Source organism: Oncorhynchus kisutch, unplaced genomic scaffold (assembly GCF_002021735.2).
Source record: "Oncorhynchus kisutch isolate 150728-3 unplaced genomic scaffold, Okis_V2 Okis01b-Okis20b_hom, whole genome shotgun sequence".
NCBI lineage: Eukaryota > Metazoa > Chordata > Actinopteri > Salmoniformes > Salmonidae > Oncorhynchus > Oncorhynchus kisutch.
Genome location: NW_022261978.1, coordinates 12,552,387 through 12,574,017, shown reverse-complemented (window position 1 = coordinate 12,574,017; position 21,631 = coordinate 12,552,387). Strand labels below are relative to the sequence as shown.

At 38.0% G+C, this 21,631-nt stretch overlaps 1 protein-coding gene across 1 annotated transcript in view; it reads right to left on the bottom strand.

The window, feature by feature from the left end:
- LOC109885747 (uncharacterized) overlaps window positions 1-21,631 on the bottom strand; it is a 71,025-nt gene that overhangs the window by 7,047 nt on the left and 42,347 nt on the right. Inside the window, exons 11-22 of the mRNA XM_031811089.1 lie at window positions 19,627-19,862; window positions 18,680-18,767; window positions 9,744-9,887; window positions 9,360-9,562; window positions 7,294-7,418; window positions 5,744-5,862; window positions 4,342-4,518; window positions 4,179-4,210; window positions 3,955-4,052; window positions 3,809-3,828; window positions 3,682-3,703; window positions 3,512-3,539 (exon numbers count right to left, since the gene is read on the bottom strand). Of these exons, the coding sequence (XP_031666949.1) occupies window positions 3,512-3,539; window positions 3,682-3,703; window positions 3,809-3,828; window positions 3,955-4,052; window positions 4,179-4,210; window positions 4,342-4,518; window positions 5,744-5,862; window positions 7,294-7,418; window positions 9,360-9,562; window positions 9,744-9,887; window positions 18,680-18,767; window positions 19,627-19,862 (1,292 nt within the window). The remainder of the gene's footprint in view (window positions 1-3,511; window positions 3,540-3,681; window positions 3,704-3,808; window positions 3,829-3,954; window positions 4,053-4,178; window positions 4,211-4,341; window positions 4,519-5,743; window positions 5,863-7,293; window positions 7,419-9,359; window positions 9,563-9,743; window positions 9,888-18,679; window positions 18,768-19,626; window positions 19,863-21,631) is intronic.

Here is a 21,631-nt window from a genome sequence, read left to right as displayed (position 1 = left end):
CCCCGTCTCAGGGTGGGGACAGACGGCCCGTCTCAGGGTGGGGACAGACGGCCCCGTCTCAGGGTGGGGACAGACGGACCCGTCTCAGGGTGGGGACAGACGGCCCCGTCTCAGGGTGGGGACAGACGGCCCCGTCTCAGGGTGGGGACAGACGGCCCGTCTCAGGGTGGGGACAGACGGCCCCGTCTCAGGGTGGGGACAGACGGCCCCGTCTCAGGGTGGGGACAGACGGCCCCGTCTCAGGGTGGGGACAGACGGCCCCGTCTCAGGGTGGGGACAGACGGCCCCGTCTCAGGGTGGGGACAGACGTCCCTGTCTCGGGGTGGGGACAGACGTCCCCGTCTCGGGGTGGGGACAGACGGCCCTGTATTTAATATATATCAGGCTCAGGGTGGGGAGAGACGGCCCGTCATCAAGTTAACATTTTCATTCTGATCAAAGTTCTAATAATAATCCAGACATACGCTTTATAATGCTTCTGAATGACACTTCCGGTTTTGGCAGGAAATACCGGGTCCCCCGGGAGAAAAGTGATTTAGGAACGTTTGTAAAATACCGGAAAATATTAAACCCTAGTATGTACAGTAGCAGACTAGCTATAAACGACCAGCGGTCAAACGACCTCCACTCATCACTGTAAAACGCTCCCTGAAACACTTCTGCGAGCAGGCCTTTCTAATCGACCTGGCCGGGGTATCCTGGAAGGATATTGATCTCATCCCGTCAGTAGAGGATGCCAGGATATTTCTTAAAAATGCCTTCCTAACCATCTTAAATAAACATGCCCAATTTAAGAAATTTAGAACCAGGAACAGATATAGCCCTTGGTTCTCAGACCTGACTGCCCTTAACCAACACAAAAACATCCTATGGCGTTCTGCATTAGCATCGAACAGCCCCCGTGATATGCAGCTGTTCAGGGAAGCTAGAAAGCTTTTTCAAGGAGAAATTTGCTTCCTGCAACACTAACTCAAAAAAGTTCTGGGACACTGTAAAGTCCATGGAGAATAAGAACACCTCCTCCCAGCTGCCCACTGCACTGAAGATAGGAAACACTGTCACCACTGATAAATCCACCATAATTGAGAATTTCAATAAGCATTTTTCTACGGCTGGCCATGCTTTCCACCTGGCTACTCCTACCCCGGACAACAGCACTGCACCCCCAACAGCAACTCGCCCAAGCCTTCCCCATTTCTCCTTCTCCCAAATCCATTCAGCTGATGTTCTGAAAGAGCTGCAAAATCTGGACCCCTACAAATCAGCCGGGCTAGACAATCTGGACCCTTTCTTTCTAAAATTATCTGCCGAAATTGTTGCCACCCCTATTACTAGCCTGTTCAACCTCTCTTTCGTGTCATCTGAGATTCCCAAAGATTGGAAAGCAGCTGCGGTCATCCCCCTCTTCAAAGGGGGGGACACTCTTGACCCAAACTGCTACAGACCTATATCTATCCTACCGTGCCTTTCTAAGGTCTTCGAAAGCCAAGTCAACAAACAGATTACCGACCATTTCGAATCTCACCATACCTTCTCTGCTATGCAATCCGGTTTCAGAGCTGGTCATGGGTGCACCTCAGCCACGCTCAAGGTCCTAAACGATATCTTAACCGCCATCGATAAGAAACATTACTGTGCAGCCGTATTCATTGATCTGGCCAAGGCTTTCGACTCTGTCAATCACCATATCCTCATCGGCAGACTCGACAGCCTTGGTTTCTCAAATGATTGCCTCGCCTGGTTCACCAACTACTTCTCTGATAGAGTTCAGTGTGTCAAATCGGAGGGTCTGCTGTCCGGACCTCTGGCAGTCTCTATGGGGGTGCCACAGGGTTCAATTCTTGGACCGACTCTCTTCTCTGTATACATCAATGAGGTCGCTCTTGCTGCTGGTGAGTCCCTGATCCACCTCTACGCAGACGACACCATTCTGTATACTTCCGGCCCTTCTTTGGACACTGTGTTAACAACCCTCCAGGCAAGCTTCAATGCCATACAACTCTCCTTCCGTGGCCTCCAATTGCTCTTAAATACAAGTAAAACTAAATGCATGCTCTTCAACCGATCGCTACCTGCACCTACCCGCCTGTCCAACATCACTACTCTGGACGGCTCTGACTTAGAATACGTGGACAACTACAAATACTTAGGTGTCTGGTTAGACTGTAAACTCTCCTTCCAGACCCATATCAAACATCTCCATTCCAAAGTTAAATCTAGAATTGGCTTCCTATTTCGCAACAAAGCATCCTTCACTCATGCTGCCAAACATACCCTTGTAAAACTGACCATCCTACCAATCCTCGACTTTGGCGATGTCATTTACAAAATAGTCTCCAATACCCTACTCAACAAATTGGATGCAGTCTATCACAGTGCAATCCGTTTTATCACCAAAGCCCCATATACTACCCACCATTGCGACCTGTACGCTCTCGTTGGCTGGCCCTCGCTTCATACTCGTCGCCAAACCCACTGGCTCCATGTCATCTACAAGACCCTGCTAGGTAAAGTCCCCCCTTATCTCAGCTCGCTGGTCACCATAGCATCTCCCACCTGTAGCACACGCTCCAGCAGGTATATCTCTCTAGTCACCCCCAAAACCAATTCTTTCTTTGGCCGCCTCTCCTTCCAGTTCTCTGCTGCCAATGACTGGAACGAACTACAAAAATCTCTGAAACTGGAAACACTTATCTCCCTCACTAGCTTTAAGCACCAACTGTCAGAGCAGCTCACAGATTACTGCACCTGTACATAGCCCACCTATAATTTAGCCCAAACAACTACCTCTTTCCCAACTGTATTTAATTTTAATGTATTTATTTATTTTGCTCCTTTGCACCCCATTATTTTTTATTTCTACTTTGCACATTCTTCCATTGCAAAACTACCATTCCAGTATTTTACTTGCTATATTGTATTTACTTTGCCATCATGGCCTTTTTTGCCTTTACCTCCCTTCTCACCTCATTTGCTCACATTGTATATAGACTTGTTTATACTGCATTATTGACTGTATGTTTGTTTTTACTCCATGTGTAACTCTGTGTCGTTTTATCTGTCGAACTGCTTTGCTTTATCTTGGCCAGGTCGCAATTGTAAATGAGAACTTGTTCTCAACTTGCCTACCTGGTTAAATAAAGGTAAAAAAATAATAATAATAATAATAATAATGTTAGCTAAGCATTAGCACACCTAGCATTAGCACACCTAGCATTAGCACGTTAGCACTAGAACAACAGCACCTAGCATTAGCACGTTAGCACTAGAACAACAACACCTAGCATTAGCACACCTAGCATTAGCACGTTAGCACTAGAACAACAGCACCTAGCATTAGCACACCTAGCATTAGCACACCTAGCATTAGCACGTTAGCACTAGAACAACAGCACCTAGCATTAGCACGTTAGCACTAGAACAACAGCACCTAGCATTAGCACACCTAGCATTAGCACGTTAGCACTAGAACAACAGCACCTAGCATAAATCTAATGCGATGTATCCATACCTGTTGACTCCAGCACAGACTCTGGTATCTGTAGATGGTCACAGATGAAAGAGATTAGTATGTTTCTCGTCATTTATTTGTTTCAGACCAAATGCACAGAACCTCTGTATCTTATTACCCGATAGCACTGTTAAATACAGATATGTAAATATATATGCAAATAAACTTACAATTAAATGGTGTTGATGGGCACTGAAAATTAAACAGTTATTTAAATTACAATTGTGATCTTTTGAAATTACAATATTAATAATTTTCTAAAGTATTTAAATGTATCCAATATATTGTTCTGCTTACCTTTTCCTCCAATCCACAACCTGACCAAACAAAACAAACAAACACATGTGGTAAACAACAGGGTATGATGGGAAATATTTGTGAGGATTTATTTAGACCATCAACAACATGAAGGCTTGATGAAAAGATTCTAAGTGCCGACTGACCTTCTGGAGCGGTCTGCATCAGGTTGTCTATGTTGGCCCAGACGACTGGCTCCATCTCTGGAGGTACAGACGATACGGCCTGGTACAGACGCTCAAAGCTGAGACAGACACAATGGAGACGTTAATAACATAATTAACCACTGCATTTTACAGAACAGAGGTTCCAACATTGCTTTGTGTTTCAAAGAGGCAGAGCTTCAGTTCTCCCATGTAGTCTAACTTACATGATTTTGTACGATTTGCAGGGCATCGTTGTCTGTAACAAAACATTATGAAAGAGTTTAATTATAATGGTGAAAAAAGTGTTTTCAGGTTGTCGTATCCTGCCTCAAAATGTTGGGTCGCATTGTTAGGCTAGCTCATTGTTGACCAGTAGAGCTGTGTTACCTCCGCAGACAGCCTTATGAGGTGGTACAGGAAGTCAGGGAGTTTCCTCTCCTTTGGTGACTCAGTCAGGTAGTCAAACACTGTGTTGATGATGACATCTTTCCCTGGAAGACCAGGAAGAGGCAACACCACCAGCTCTGCTGTCTGCTTTGGAGAGAGAACCTCCAGGGCTGACAACTGGAAGAGAGGAGACAAGAAGGTTATTAGGCATTAGATTCAGTTTCTCTATCAAATGTTAGAAACATAACAATTGCTGATATGGTGACTCAATATAATCACTGAATACATAATTATCCAAATATCTATGTACTGTATAATCATGGACCGCATAGTGAAGGAAAAGCAGCCAACAAGTGCTCAGCCTATGTGGGAACTCCTTCAAGATAGTTGGAAAAGCATTCCAGATGAAGCTGGTTGAGAGAATGCCAAGAGTGTGCAAAGCTGCCATCAAGGCAAAGGGTGGCTACTTTGAAGAATCTCAAATATAAAATATGTTTGGATTTGTTTAACCCTTTTTATGGTTACTACATGATTCCATATGTGTTATTGAATAGTTGTGATGTCTTCACTATTATTCTACAATGTAGAAAATGGTTTAAAAAAAATAAAGAAAAACCCTTGAATGAGTAGGTGTGTCCAGAATTCTGACCGGTCGTGTAATATACAGTATATACATGGTGGTGCAGTCAGCTGATATTGACCGGTCGTGTAATATACAGTATAAACATGGTGGTGCAGTCAGCCGACATTGACCGGTCGTGTAATATACAGTATAAACATGGTGGTGCAGTCAGCCGACATTGACCGGTCGTGTAATATACAGTATAAACATGGTGGTGCAGTCAGCCGACATTGACCGGTCGTGTAATATACAGTATAAACATGGTGGTGCAGTCAGCCGACATTGACCTGGTCGTGTAATACACAGTATAAACATGGTGGTGCAGTCAGCCGACATTGACCGGTCATGTAATATACAGTATAAACATGGTGGTGCAGTCAGCCGACATTGACCTGGTCGTGTAATATACAGTATAAACATGGTGGTGCAGTCAGCCGACATTGACCGGTAGTGTAATATACAGTATTAACATGGTGGTGCAGTCAGCCGATATTGACCGGTCGTGTAATATACAGTATAAACATGGTGGTGCAGTCAGCCGATATTGACCGGTAGTGTAATATACAGTATAAACATGGTGGTGCAGTCACCCGACATTGACCGGTCGTGTAATATACAGTATAAACATGGTGGTGCAGTCAGCCGACATTGACCGGTAGTGTAATATACAGTATAAACATGGTGGTGCAGTCACCCGACATTGACCGGTCGTGTAATATACAGTATAAACATGGTGGTGCAGTCAGCCGATATTGAAACGTCCATGACTCTCATACTTACAGCAGAGAAATTAGCATTTAGATCATAGAAATCCCTCAGAGGAGCGAATGCAGAGAATCCACCAAAGTTCTTGATCAGCCAGTCTGCACTGCTACTGGCTGAAGAGATGCACTGTGGGTCTGAGGATGGAAACAGTGAAGGGATCCTATCAGTATATCAGAGGCCGTTTTCAGGTTATAATGATTTATGTTTCATTTAATAGTAATAACCACTATGCAGTGGGACTGGCGAAGATCACATGACAAAGAGTCTGGAGTTTGCCACCATAGAGTTGTATAGAGATCGTAACGTTGTATCGGTGAGCACACGGGCAGAGCCATTGAGGCCATCTCCATTTTGAAGTAGTAGTCCATTTTTTATTCTATAACTTCTATGCGTGTTGGTAAACAAACTGAAAGGGTTTATACTTTTATTTTTTTTAAATCTAACCCTTATTTTACCAGGTAAAGTTGACTAAGAACACATTCAGATTTACAGCAACAACCTGGGGTATAATTACAGGGGAGAAGAAGGGGGGGATGAATGAACCAATTGGAAGCTGGGGATGATTAGGTGGCCATGATGGTATGAGGGCCAGATTGGGAATTTAGCCAGGACACCGGGGTTAATAGCCCCTACTCTTACGATTAGTGCCATGGGATCTTTTAGTGGCCACAGAGAGTCAGGACACCCGTTTAACATCCCATCTGAAAGACGGCTCCCTACACAGGGCAATGTCCCCAAACACTGCCCTGGGCCATTGGGATATTTTTTTTAGACCAGAGGAAAGAGTGGCTCCTACTGGCCCTCCAACACTACATCCAGCAGCATCTGGTCTCCCATTCAGGGACCGACCAGGACTGACCCTGCTTAGTTTCAGTGGCCAAGCCAGCAGTGGGATGCAGGGTGTGCTGTTTGAACAGGTATAAAGTCATGGTTGGTCATTTATTGGCCACCTGCAGTTATGTGATCCTTCCTTAACCTATAGGATGTCCCGCCCAGTTGACTACTTCAAAATGGTGAAAGTCATCAACGTTGCTGCCCATACTAAAACTGTATTTTGGGCAATAGAGTCCTCTATACAACTCTATGCTTGCCACATGTAACTGAGCAAGTGATATGTCCCAGCGTATATTTAACCAATAAGGCATGTGGGTGTTGTGGTATATGGCCAATATACCACAGCTAAGGGCTGTTCTTAGGCACAACGCATTGTGGAGTACAGCCATTAGCAGCCATTAGCTGTGGTATAGGGTAGCCTAGTGGTTAGAGCATTGGACTAGTAACCGAAAGGTTGCAAGTTCAAATCCCTGACCTGACAAGGTACAAAATCTGTCTTGAACAGGCAGTTAACCCACTGTTCCTAGGCCGTCATTGAAAATAAGAATTTGTTCTTAACTGACTTACCAAGTATAATAAAGGTTAAAAAAAATATATATATATATATATTAGCCAAATACCACAACCCCCCCCCCCCTTTATTGCTATTCTAAACTGGTTACCAACGTAAATAAAACAGTACAAATACATGTTTATTTTGGCCTGGAGAACTGATCAATCAGAACTCTGACCTGAGGAGTTGTGATTCAACAGGAAGGGCAACAGGAACTGTTTGTAGATCATGTGACCGTGCATTTCAAACATCTGCTCGTCCTCCTGGTCCATCAGCTTCATTTGTTCACTCAGCTCCTCCACACTGTGGAACCATAGATATATTATTAGTAGTGTTTGGGTAGGTTAGGTTTAGTGTTACTCACAGGGCTTGGTAGATGTTTTAGTGTTAGGATAGGTTAGGTTTAGTGTTACTCACAGGGCTTGGTAGATGTTTTAGTGTTAGGTTAGGCTAGGTTTAGTGTTACTCACAGGCCTTGGTATATGTAATAGTGTTAGGTTAGGTTTAGTGTTACTCACAGGGCTTGGTAGATGTATTAGTGTTAGGTTAGGTTTAGTGTTACTCACAGGGCTTGGTAGATGTATTAGTGTTAGGTTAGGTTAGGTTTAGTGTTACCCACAGGGCTTGGTAGATGTATTAGTGTTAGGTTAGGTTTAGTGTTACTCACAGGGCTTGGTAGATGTATTAATGTTAGGTTAGGTTTAGTGTTACTCACAGAGCTTGGTAGATGTATTAGTGTTAGGTTAGGTTTAGTGTTACTCACAGAGCTTGGTAGATGTATTAGTGTTAGGTTAGGTTTAGTGTTACTCACAGGGCTTGGTAGATGCATTAATGTTAGGTTAGGTTTAGTGTTACTCACAGGGCTTGGTAGGTGTATTAGTGTTAGGTTAGGTTTAGTGTTACTCACAGGGCTTGGAAGATGTATCAGTGGTAGGTTAGGTTTAGTGTTACTCACAGGGCTTGGTAGACGTATTAGTGTTAGGTTAGGTTTAGTGTTACTCACAGGACTTGGAAGATGTATTAGTGTTAGGTTAGGTTAGGTTTAGTGTTACTCACAGGGCTTGGTAGATGTATTAGTGTTAGGTTAGGTTAGGTTTAGTGTTACTCACAGGGCTTGGTAGATGTATTAGTGTTAGGTTAGGTTTAGTGTTACTCACAGGGCTTGGTAGATGTATTAGTGTTAGGTTAGGTTTAGTGTTACTCACAGGGCTTGGTAGATGCATTAATGTTAGGTTAGGTTTAGTGTTGATACTCACAGGGCTTGGTAGATGTATTAGTGTTAGGTTAGGTTTAGTGTTACTCACAGGGCTTGGTAGATGTATTAGTGTTAGGTTAGGTTTAGTGTTACTCACAGTGCTTGGTAGATGTATTAGTGTTAGGTTAGGTTTAGTGTTACTCACAGGGCTTGGTAGATGTATTAGTGTTAGGTTAGGTTTAGTGTTACTCACAGGGCTTGGTAGATGTATTAGTGTTAGGTTAGGTTAGGTTTAGTGTTACCCACAGGGCTTGGTAGACGTATTAGTGTTAGGTTAGGTTTAGTGTTACTCACAGGGCTTGGTAGATGTATTAGTGTTAGGTTAGGTTTAGTGTTACTCACAGTGTTTGGTAGATGTATTAGTGTTAGGTTAGGTTTAGTGTTACTCACAGGGCTTGGTAGATGTATTAATGTTAGGTTAGGTTTAGTGTTACTCACAGGGCTTGGTAGATGTATTAATGTTATGTTAGGTTAGGTTTAGTGTTACTCACAGGGCTTGGTAGATGCATTAATGTTAGGTTAGGTTTAGTGTTACTCACAGGGCTTGGTAGATGTATTAGTGTTAGGTTAGGTTAGGTTTAGTGTTACTCACAGGGCTTGGTATATGTAATAGTGTTAGGTTAGGTTTAGTGTTACTTACAGGGCTTGGTAGATGTATTAGTGTTAGGTTAGGTTTAGTGTTACTCACAGGGTTTGGTAGATGTATTAATGTTAGGTTAGGTTTAGTGTTACTCACAGGGCTTGGTAGATGTATTAGTGTTAGGTTAGGTTAGGTTTAGTGTTACTCACAGGGCTTGGTAGATGTATTAGTGTTAGGTTAGGTTTAGTGTTACTCACAGGGCTTGGTAGATGTAATAGTGTTAGGTTAGGTTAGGTTTAGTGTTACTCACAGGGCTTGGTAGATGTATTAGTGTTAGGTTAGGTTTAGTGTTGATACTCAGAGGGCTTGGTAGATGTATTAATGTTAGGTTAGGTTTAGTGTTACTCACAGGGCTTGGTAGACGGGGCAGGTGAAGTTCTTGGTGCTGAGGCAGGAGAGAAGGCCGGGGGGGACGGAGGGAAGCAGGGGCTTTAGTTTGATCTGGAACCAGAGCCTGATGAAGTCTGGGTCGTTGAGATTCTCCTGGGTCAGAGCCGGGGAGTCTGCCTGGCCAAACACCTCCTGGAAGTGGTGCGCCACCTCACTGAAGTTCTGTATGGGGAAGATAAAATATTAAACATGGTCTATTTCATTTTGTGAGATCAGCAGCATAACTCTACAGTGTACATATTACGGTAAATGACCATGTAAGTTATAATTAATTCCACACTTATTAACATTCAAATATGATCTAATGTCTAAATAAGTCCCCTAATGATTGGTTGAGGCTTACCGCGGTGGAGAACTTCTGGACCAATGAGTTGAGCCGCCCGGTCAGCTCCACGACAAGACGCATAACAGTCTCCTCGGACAACGTCAAGTTGCTACGGGCAACACAGTGCAGGACGCGCGCCACTTTCTCCACAGCATTGGTCAACTAGAGCAAGAGAGAGGGAGAGATGGAAAGTTTATATTATTCTCATAACTATTATTTGTTGTAATTGCTGTTAATATTATTAGCGCTATTAACGTTATCCTTATTATTCCATTATTAATGTCTTATTTGACCATCGTTGATAGATTAGATCGATGATTAGATGAGTTTATTAGTCACATAGACAGGGTAGCAGATGTAATCGCAGGGTACAGTGTTAATTCTCATACTCCGAGCTCCAACAGTGCAGGTCAAAACATGTTTCACTTTGACAATGTAAGTGTTTTTCACTTTTCTACGTCAATGTGAATTGAATTGAAAAAAAAGGAATTTAATTGAAAGAGATCCCACGAGAACGAGATGTTGAGAGGTTGTCATGACATGTAGTCACCAGTAGGTGTCTCTGTGCTCCTCTAATTTTACCTATATCAGTCAGAGACCTACTATTATTGAAGCGAGAGATATCAAACACAGGCCGTTGAACTAATATAACAGCTATCTCCAAAGCGATGATTTTTATTTATTTATTTTTATTTAACTCGGCAAGTCAGTTAAGAAAAAAATTATTGTTTACAATGATTACATTGCAGACGCATGCTTGATCTCACAACACCTGGATAGGTGTTTAATGTATCAGCTAACCCCATCATATGATATAGTCATGTGATGCGAACTGCTCTGTCGATTTGCCCGGGGTAGGCCCTCATTGTAAATAAGAATTTGTTCTTAACTGATTTGCCTATTTAAATTAAGGTTACATTTAAAAACAATCTTTCTATATTTTTTTTAAAGATGCAATCCAACACCTGTAGTGTAGTCGGCCTGGAATGTAACTGAAATGAACTATAGATGTCATGATATATAGATGTCATGATATATAGATGACATGACATATAGATGACATGATATATAGATGACATGATATATAGATGACATGATATATAGATGACATGATATATAGATGTCATGACATATAGATAGATGACATGAACTAGATGACATGATATATAGATGTCATGATATATAGATGACATGAACTAGATGTCATGATATATAGATAGATGACATGAACTAGATGTCATGATATATAGATGACATGAACTAGATGTCATGATTAATAGATAGATGACATGAACTATAGATGACATGATATATAGATGATATATAGATGACATGATATATAGATGATATATAGATGTCATGATATATAGATGACATGAACTAGATGTCATGATATATAGATAGATGACATGAACTATAGATGACATGATATATAGATGACATGATATATAGATGACATGATATATAGATGACATGATATATAGATGTCATGATTTATAGATGACATGATATATAGATGACATGATATATAGATGATATATAGATGACATGATATATAGATGACATGATATATAGATGAGATATAGATGACATGATATATAGATGATATATAGATGACATGATATATAGATGATATATAGATGACATGATATATAGATGACATGATATATAGATGTCATGACATATAGATGACATGATATATAGATGTCATGATATATAGATGACATGATATATAGATGACATGATATATAGATGACATGATATATAGATGATATATAGATGACATGATATATAGATGACATGATATATAGATGATATATAGATGACAGGATATATAGATGACATGATATATAGATGACATGATATATAGATGTCATGATATATAGATGACATGATATATAGATGACATGATATATAGATGATATATAGATGACATGATATATAGATGACATGATATATAGATGATATATAGATGACATGATATATAGATGACATGATATATAGATGTCATGATATATAGATGACATGATATATAGATGACATGATATATAGATGATATATAGATGACATGATATATAGATGACATGATATATAGATGATATATAGATGACATGATATATAGATGACATGATATATAGATGTCATGATATATAGATGTCATGATATATAGATGACATGATATATAGATGATATATAGATGACATGATATATAGATGACATGATATATAGATGTCATGATATATAGATGACATGATATATAGATGACATGATATATAGATGACATATAGATGACATGATATATAGATGACATGATATATAGATGATATATAGATGACATGATATATAGATGATATATAGATGACATGATATATAGATGACATGATATATAGATGACATGATATATAGATGACATGATATATAGATGTCATGATATATAGATGACATGATATATAGATGACATATAGATGACATGATATATAGATGATATATAGATGTCATGATATATAGATGACATGATATATAGATGACATGATATATAGATGATATATAGATGACATGATATATAGATGATATATAGATGACATGATATATAGATGATATATAGATGTCATGATATATAGATGTCATGATATATAGATGACATGATATATAGATGACATGATATATAGATGACATGATATGTAGATGACATGATATATAGATGACATGATATATAGATGATATATAGATGACATGATATATAGATGATATATAGATGACATGATATATAGATGTCATGATATATAGATGATATATAGATGATATATAGATGACATGATATATAGATTATATGTAGATGACATGATATATAGATGACATGATATATAGATGTCATGATATATAGATGATATATAGATGACATGATATATAGATGATATATAGATGACATGATATATAGATGATATATAGATGACATGATATATAGATGACATGATATATAGATGTCATGATATATAGATGACATGAACTATAGATTACATGATATATAGATGACATGATATATAGATGTCATGATATATAGATGTCATGATATATAGATGACATGATATATGGATGACATGATATATAGATGTAATGATATATAGATGATATATAGATGACATGATATATAGATGACATGATATATAGATGATATATAGATGACATGATATATAGATGACATGATATATAGATGACATGATATATAGATGACATGATATATAGATGACATGATATATAGATGATATATAGATGACATGATATATAGATGACATGATATATAGATGATATATAGATGACATGATATATAGATGACATGATATATAGATGTCATGATATATAGATGACATGATATATAGATGATACATAGATGACATGATATATAGATGATATATAGATGTCATGATATATAGATGACATGATATATAGATATATATAGATGACATGATATATAGATGACATGAACTAGATGACGTGATATATAGATGATATATAGATGACATGATATATAGATGACATGATATATAGATGACATGATATATAGATGACATGATATATAGATGTCATGATATATAGATGACATGATATATAGATGACATGATATATAGATGACATATAGATGACATGATATATAGATGATATATAGATGTCATGATATATAGATGACATGATATATAGATGACATGATATATAGATGACATGATATATAGATGATATATAGATGACATGATATATAGATGATATATAGATGTCATGATATATAGATGACATGATATATAGATGATATATAGATGACATGATATATAGATGACATGATATATAGATGTCATGATATATAGATGACATGAACTATAGATTACATGATATATAGATGACATGATATATAGATGTCATGATATATAGATGTCATGATATATAGATGACATGATATATGGATGACATGATATATAGATGTAATGATATATAGATGATATATAGATGACATGATATATAGATGACATGATATATAGATGATATATAGATGACATGATATATAGATGACATGATATATAGATGACATGATATATAGATGACATGATATATAGATGACATGATATATAGATGATATATAGATGACATGATATATAGATGACATGATATATAGATGATATATAGATGACATGATATATAGATGACATGATATATAGATGTCATGATATATAGATGACATGATATATAGATGATACATAGATGACATGATATATAGATGATATATAGATGTCATGATATATAGATGACATGATATATAGATGACATGATATATAGATATATATAGATGACATGATATATAGATGACATGAACTAGATGACGTGATATATAGATGATATATAGATGACATGATATATAGATGACATGATATATAGATGACATGATATATAGACATGCATATTAGATGTCATGATATATAGATGACATGATATATAGATGACATGATATATAGATGACATATAGATGACATGATATATAGATGATATATAGATGTCATGATATATAGATGACATGATATATAGATGACATGATATATAGATGACATGATATATAGATGATATATAGATGACATGATATATAGATGATATATAGATGTCATGATATATAGATGACATGATATATAGATGATATATAGATGACATGATATATAGATGACATGATATGTAGATGACATGATATATAGATGGCATGATATATAGATGATATATAGATGACATGATATATAGATGATATATAGATGATATGATATATAGATGATATATAGATGATATATATATGACATGATATATAGATTATATGTAGATGACATGATATATAGATGTCATGATATATAGATGATATATAGATGACATGATATATAGATGATATATAGATGACATGATATATAGATGATATATAGATGACATGATATATAGATGTCATGATATATAGATGTCATGATATATAGATGACATGAACTATAGATTACATGATATATAGATGACATGATATATAGATGTCATGATATATAGATGACATGATATATAGATGACATGATATATAGATGTCATGATATATAGATGATATATAGATGTCATGATATATAGATGACATGAACTATAGATTACATGATATATAGATGACATGATATATAGATGTCATGATATATAGATGACATGATATATAGATGACATGATATATAGATGATATATAGATGACATGATATATAGATGATATATAGATGACATGATATATAGATGATATATAGATGACATGATATATAGATGACATGATATATAGATGTCATGATATATAGATGTCATGATATATAGATGACATGAACTATAGATTACATGATATATAGATGACATGATACATAGCTGATATATAGATGACATGATATATAGATGTCATGATATATATATGACATGATATATAGATGATATATAGATGACATGATATATAGATGTCATGATATATAGATGTCATGATATATAGATGACATGATATATAGATGACATGATATATATATGTCATGATATATAGGTTACATGATATATAGATGTCATGATATATAGATGACATGAACTATAGATTACATGATATATAGATGACATGATATATAGATGATATATAGATGACATGATATATAGATGTCATGATATATAGATGACATGATATATAGATGACATGATATATAGATGATATATAGATGACATGATATATAGATGTCATTATACATAGATGTCATGATATATAGATGACATGATATATAGATGACATGATATATAGATGTCATGATATATAGATGACATGATATATAGATGACATGATATATAGATGTCATGATAAATAGATGACATGAACTATAGATGACATGATATATAGATGACATGATATATAGATGACATGATATATAGATAGATGACAGGAACTAGATGACATGAACTATAGATGACATGAACTATAGATTACATGATATATAGATGACATGAACTATAGATGACTTGAACTATAGATGACATGATATATAGATGACATGATATATAGATGACATGATGTATAGATGACATGAACTATAGATGACTTGAACTATAGATGACATGATATATAGATGACATGATATATAGATAGATGACATGAACTAGATGACATGATATATAGATGACATGAACTATAGATGACATGAACTATAGATGACATGATATATAGATGACATGATATATAGATGTCATGATATATAGATGACATGATATATAGATGTCATGATATATAGATGACATGATATATAGATGACATGATATATAGATGACATGATATATAGATAGATGACAGGAACTAGATGACATGAACTATAGATGACATGATATATAGATGACATGAACTATAGATGACTTGAACTATAGATTACATGATACATAGATGACATGATATATAGATGACATGATGTATAGATGACATGAACTAGATGACATGAACTATAGATGACATGAACTATAGATGACATGAACTATAGATTACATGATATATAGATGACATGAACTATAGATGACATGAACTATAGATGACATGATATATAGATGACATGATATATAGATGACATGATGTATAGATGACATGATATATAGATGACATGATATGTAGATGACATGATATATAGATGACATGATATATAGATAGATGACATGAACTAGATGACATGAACTATAGATGACATGATATATAGATGATATATAGATGACATGATATATAGATGACATGATATATAGATGACATGATATGTAGATGACATGATATATAGATGTCATGATATATAGATGACATGAACTATAGATTACATGATATATAGATGACATGATATATAGATGACATGAACTATAGATTACATGATATATAGATGATATATAGATGACATGATATATAGATGACATGATATATAGATGACATGATATGTAGATGACATGATATATAGATGACATGAACTATAGATTACATGATATATAGATGACATGATATATAGATGACATGAACTATAGATTACATGATATATAGATGACATGATATATAGAGGTCATGACATATAGATAGATGACATGAACTAGATGACATGATATATAGATGTCATGATATATAGATGACATGAACTAGATGTCATGATATATAGATAGATGACATGAACTAGATGTCATGATATATAGATGACATGAACTATAGATGACATGATATATAGATGTCATGATATATAGATGACATGATATATAGATGACATGAACTATAGATGACATGAACTATAGATAGATGACATGATATATAGATGACATGATATATAGATGACATGACATATAGATGTCATGATATATAGATGACATGATATATAGATGACATGATATATAGATGACATGATATATAGATGACATGAACTATAGATGACATGATATATAGATGACATGAACTATAGATGACATGATATATAGATGTCATGATATATAGATGACATGATATATAGATGATATATAGATTACATCATATATAGTTGACATGATATATAGATGTCATGATATATAGATGACATGATATATAGATGTCATGACATATAGATGACATGAACTATAGATGACATGATATATAGATGTCATGATATATAGATGACATGATATATAGATGACATGATATATAGATGACATGAACTATAGATAGATGACATGATATATGGATGACATGAACTATAGATGACATGATATATAGATGTCATGATATATAGATGACATGATATATAGATGACATAATATATAGATGACATGATATATAGATGACATGATATATAGACATACATCAAGGGGCATAGTGTCATGATATATAGATGACCTCTTCTCTAGGGTGATGCTACATATGTCTTGGGGCATAGTGTGATGATATAGATGACATGATATATAGATGACATGAACTATAGATAGATGACATGATATATGGATGACATGAACTATAGATGACATGATATATAGATGTCATGATATATAGATGACATGATATATAGATGACATAATATATAGATGACATGATATATAGATGACATGATATATAGACATACATCAAGGGGCATAGTGTCATGATATATAGATGACCTCTTCTCTAGGGTGATGCTACATATGTCTTGGGGCATAGTGTGCTTCTCCACCTGCATTGCTTGCTGTTTGGGGTTTTAGGCTGGGTTTCTGTACAGCACTTTGAGATATCAGCTGATGTACGAAGGGCTATATAAATAAATTTGATTTGATTTGATTTGATATAGATGACATGATATATAGATGACATGATATATAGATGGCTGTAGCTACTCACCCCACATGACTTCTCCTCTAGGGTGATGCTACATATGTCTTGGGGCATAGTGTCATGATATATAGATGGCTGTAGCTACTCACCCCACATGACTTCTCCTCTAGGGTGATGCTACATATGTCTTGGGGCATAGTGTCATGATATAGATAACCTCTTCTCTAGGGTGATGCTACATACATCAAGGGGCATAGTGTCATGATATATAGATGGCTATAGCTACTCACCCCACATGACTTCTCCTCTAGGGTGGTGCTACATACATCAAGGGGCATAGTGTCATGATATATAGATGGCTGTAGCTACTCACCCCACATGACTTCTCCTCTAGGGTGGTGCTACATACATCAAGGGGCATAGTGTCATGATATAGATAACCTCTTCTATAGGGTGATGCTACATACATCAAGGGGCATAGTGTCATGATATAGATGACCTCTTCTCTAGTGTGATGCTACAAACGTCAAGGGGCATAGTGTCATGATATATAGATGGCTGTAGCTACTCACCCCACATGACTTCTCCTCTAGGGTGATGCTACATATGTCTTGGGGCATAGTGTCATGATATATAGATGGCTGTATCTACTCACCCCACATGACTTCTCCTCTAGGGTGATGCTACATACATCAAGGGGCATATTGTCGTTGTCCATGCTGTCCATGTCTGAGTTCAGGTAGCTATGGAGACATAGTAGAGACAATTAACATAGAACACAACACAGATCGTCCGTAACGGTCAGTAAATATCATGACCAGTGACTTTCTTGCATCAGCTATGGTACTATGTTTGGTACTAGCTACATCTGGGAGTATGGTACTTTGTTGGACATGTTTGGTACTAGCTACATCTGGGAGTATGGTACTATGTTTGGTACAAGCTACATCTGGGAGTATGGTACTATGTTTGGTACTAGCTACATCTGGGAGTATGGTACTATGTTTGGTACTAGCTACATCTGGGAGTATGGTACTATGTCTGGTACTAGCTACATCTGGGAGTATGGTACTATGTCTGGTACTAGCTACATCTGGGAGTATGGTACTATGTTTGGTACTAGCTACATCTGGGAGTATGGTACTATGTTTGGTACTAGCTACATCTGGGAGTATGGTACTATGTTTGACATGTTTGGTACTAGCTACATCTGGGAGTATGGTACTATGTTTGACATGTTTGGTACTAGCTACATCTGGGAGTATGGTAGTATGTTGGACATGTGTGGTTTTATGTTAGCTACATCTGTCAGCATGTTTGACACAATAATTAGGACTATTTGCCTCTTAAATGTTATTTATTTAACCCTTATTTTACCAGGTAAATTGACTTAGAACACATTCACATTTACAGCAACAACCTCGGGAATAGTTACCAATTGAGCCAATTGTAAACTGGGGATGATTAGGTGACCGTGATGATATGAGGGCCAGATTTAGTACCTACTATTATACCGGGTCTTTTGGCTCTATGTTTGAGACTACATATGTTCCTGTCTCTAGTGTTGTATTTGTCAGTATCTTTAGTGAACATATTACTCACAACACTTTGTGGAAAACGGCCTTGAGGCTGCCAGGTATGTGCGTCTGGTCGGTGGGCAGGACACGGCGGAGAACAGGCACCACTACATGGTCATACCAGTCCTCTACGTCCAATATGTCCTCCGTCCAGTCTTCTGGCTCGTCTTCCTGGGACCTGTAGTTCCCGGCCAGCTCGGCCAGAGTCCAGTTCAACACAACCTGAGTTAGAGTGGCACTCCTGATCTCAGACAGGGGCTTCTGTGGAGGGGGAAGACAAACGGGGTTAGAGAGAGAGATAGGTTTATCTGTGGAGGTGGAAGACAGGCGGGGTTAGAGAGAGAGACAGGTTTATCTGTGGAGGGAGAAGACAGACGGGGTTAGAGAGAGAGACAGGTTTATCTGTGGAGGGGCTGAGAGACAGGTTTATCTGTGGAGGGGGAAGACAGACGGGGTTAGAGAGAGAGACAGGTTTATCTCTGGAGGGGGAAGACAGACAGGGTTAGAGAGAGAGACAGGTTTATCTGTGGAGGGGGAAGACAGGCGGGGTTAGAGAGAGACAAGTTTATCTGTGGAGGGGGAAGACAGACGGGGTTAGAGAGAGAGAGAGACAGGTTTATCTGTGAAGGGGGAAGACAGATGGGGATAGAGAGAGACAGAGAGACAGGTTTATCTGTGGAGGGGGCAGACAGACAGGGTTAGAGAGACACAGGTTTATCTGTGGAGGGGGAAGACAGACAGGGTTAGAGAGAGAGACAGGTTTATCTGTGGAGGGGGAAGACAGACGGGGTTAGAGAGCGAGACAGGTTTATCTGTGGAGGGGGAAGACAGACGGGGTTAGAGAGACAGACAGGTTTATCTGTGGAGGGGGAAGACAGGCGGGGTTAGAGAGAGAGACAGGTTTATCCGTGGAGGGGGAAGACAGATGGGGTTACAGAGAGAGACAGGTTTATCTGAGGAGGGGAAAGACAGATGGGGTTAGAGAGAGAGACAGGTTTATCTGTGGAGGGGGAAGACAGATGGGGTTAGAGAGAGAGACAAGTTTATCTGTGGAGGGGGAAGACAGACGGGGTTAGAGAGAGAGAGAGACAGGTTTATCTGTGAAGGGGGAAGACAGATGGGGATAGAGAGAGACAGAGAGACAGGTTTATCTGTGGAGGGGGCAGACAGACAGGGTTAGAGAGAGAGACAGGCGCTTCTGTGGAGGGGGAAGACAGACAGGGTTAGAGAGAGAGACAGGTTTATCTGTGGAGGGGGAAGACAGGCAGGGTTAGAGACAAACAGGTTTATCTGTGGAGGGGGAAGACAGACAGGGTTAGAGAGACACAGGTTTATCTGTGGAGGGGGAAGACAGACAGGGTTAGAGAGAGAGACAGGTTTATCTGTGGAGGGGGAAGACAGACGGGGTTAGAGAGCGAGACAGGTTTATCTGTGGAGGGGGAAGACAGACGGGGTTAGAGAGACAGACAGGTTTATCTGTGGAGGGGGAAGACAGGCGGGGTTAGAGAGAGAGACAGGTTTATCCGTGGAGGGGGAAGACAGATGGGGTTACAGAGAGAGACAGGTTTATCTGAGGAGGGGAAAGACAGATGGGGTTAGAGAGAGAGACAGGTTTATCTGTGGAGGGGGAAGACAGATGGGGTTAGAGAGAGAGAGACAGGTTTATCTGTGGAGGGGGAAGACAGATGGGGTTAGAGAGAGAGACAGGTTTATCTGAGGAGGGGGAAGACAGATGGGATTAGAGACAAACAGGTTGATCTGTGGAGGGAGAAGACAGACAGGGTTAGAGAGAGAGACAGGTTTATCTGTGGAGAGGGAAGACAGACGGGGTTAGAGAGAGAGATAGGTTTATCTGTGGAGGTGGAAGACAGGCGGGGTTAGAGAGAGAGACAGGTTTATCTGTGGAGGGAGAAGACAGACGGGGTTAGAGAGAGAGACAGGTTTATCTGTGGAGGGGCTGAGAGACAGGTTTATCTGTGGAGGGGGAAGACAGACGGGGTTAGAGAGAGAGACAGGTTTATCTCTGGAGG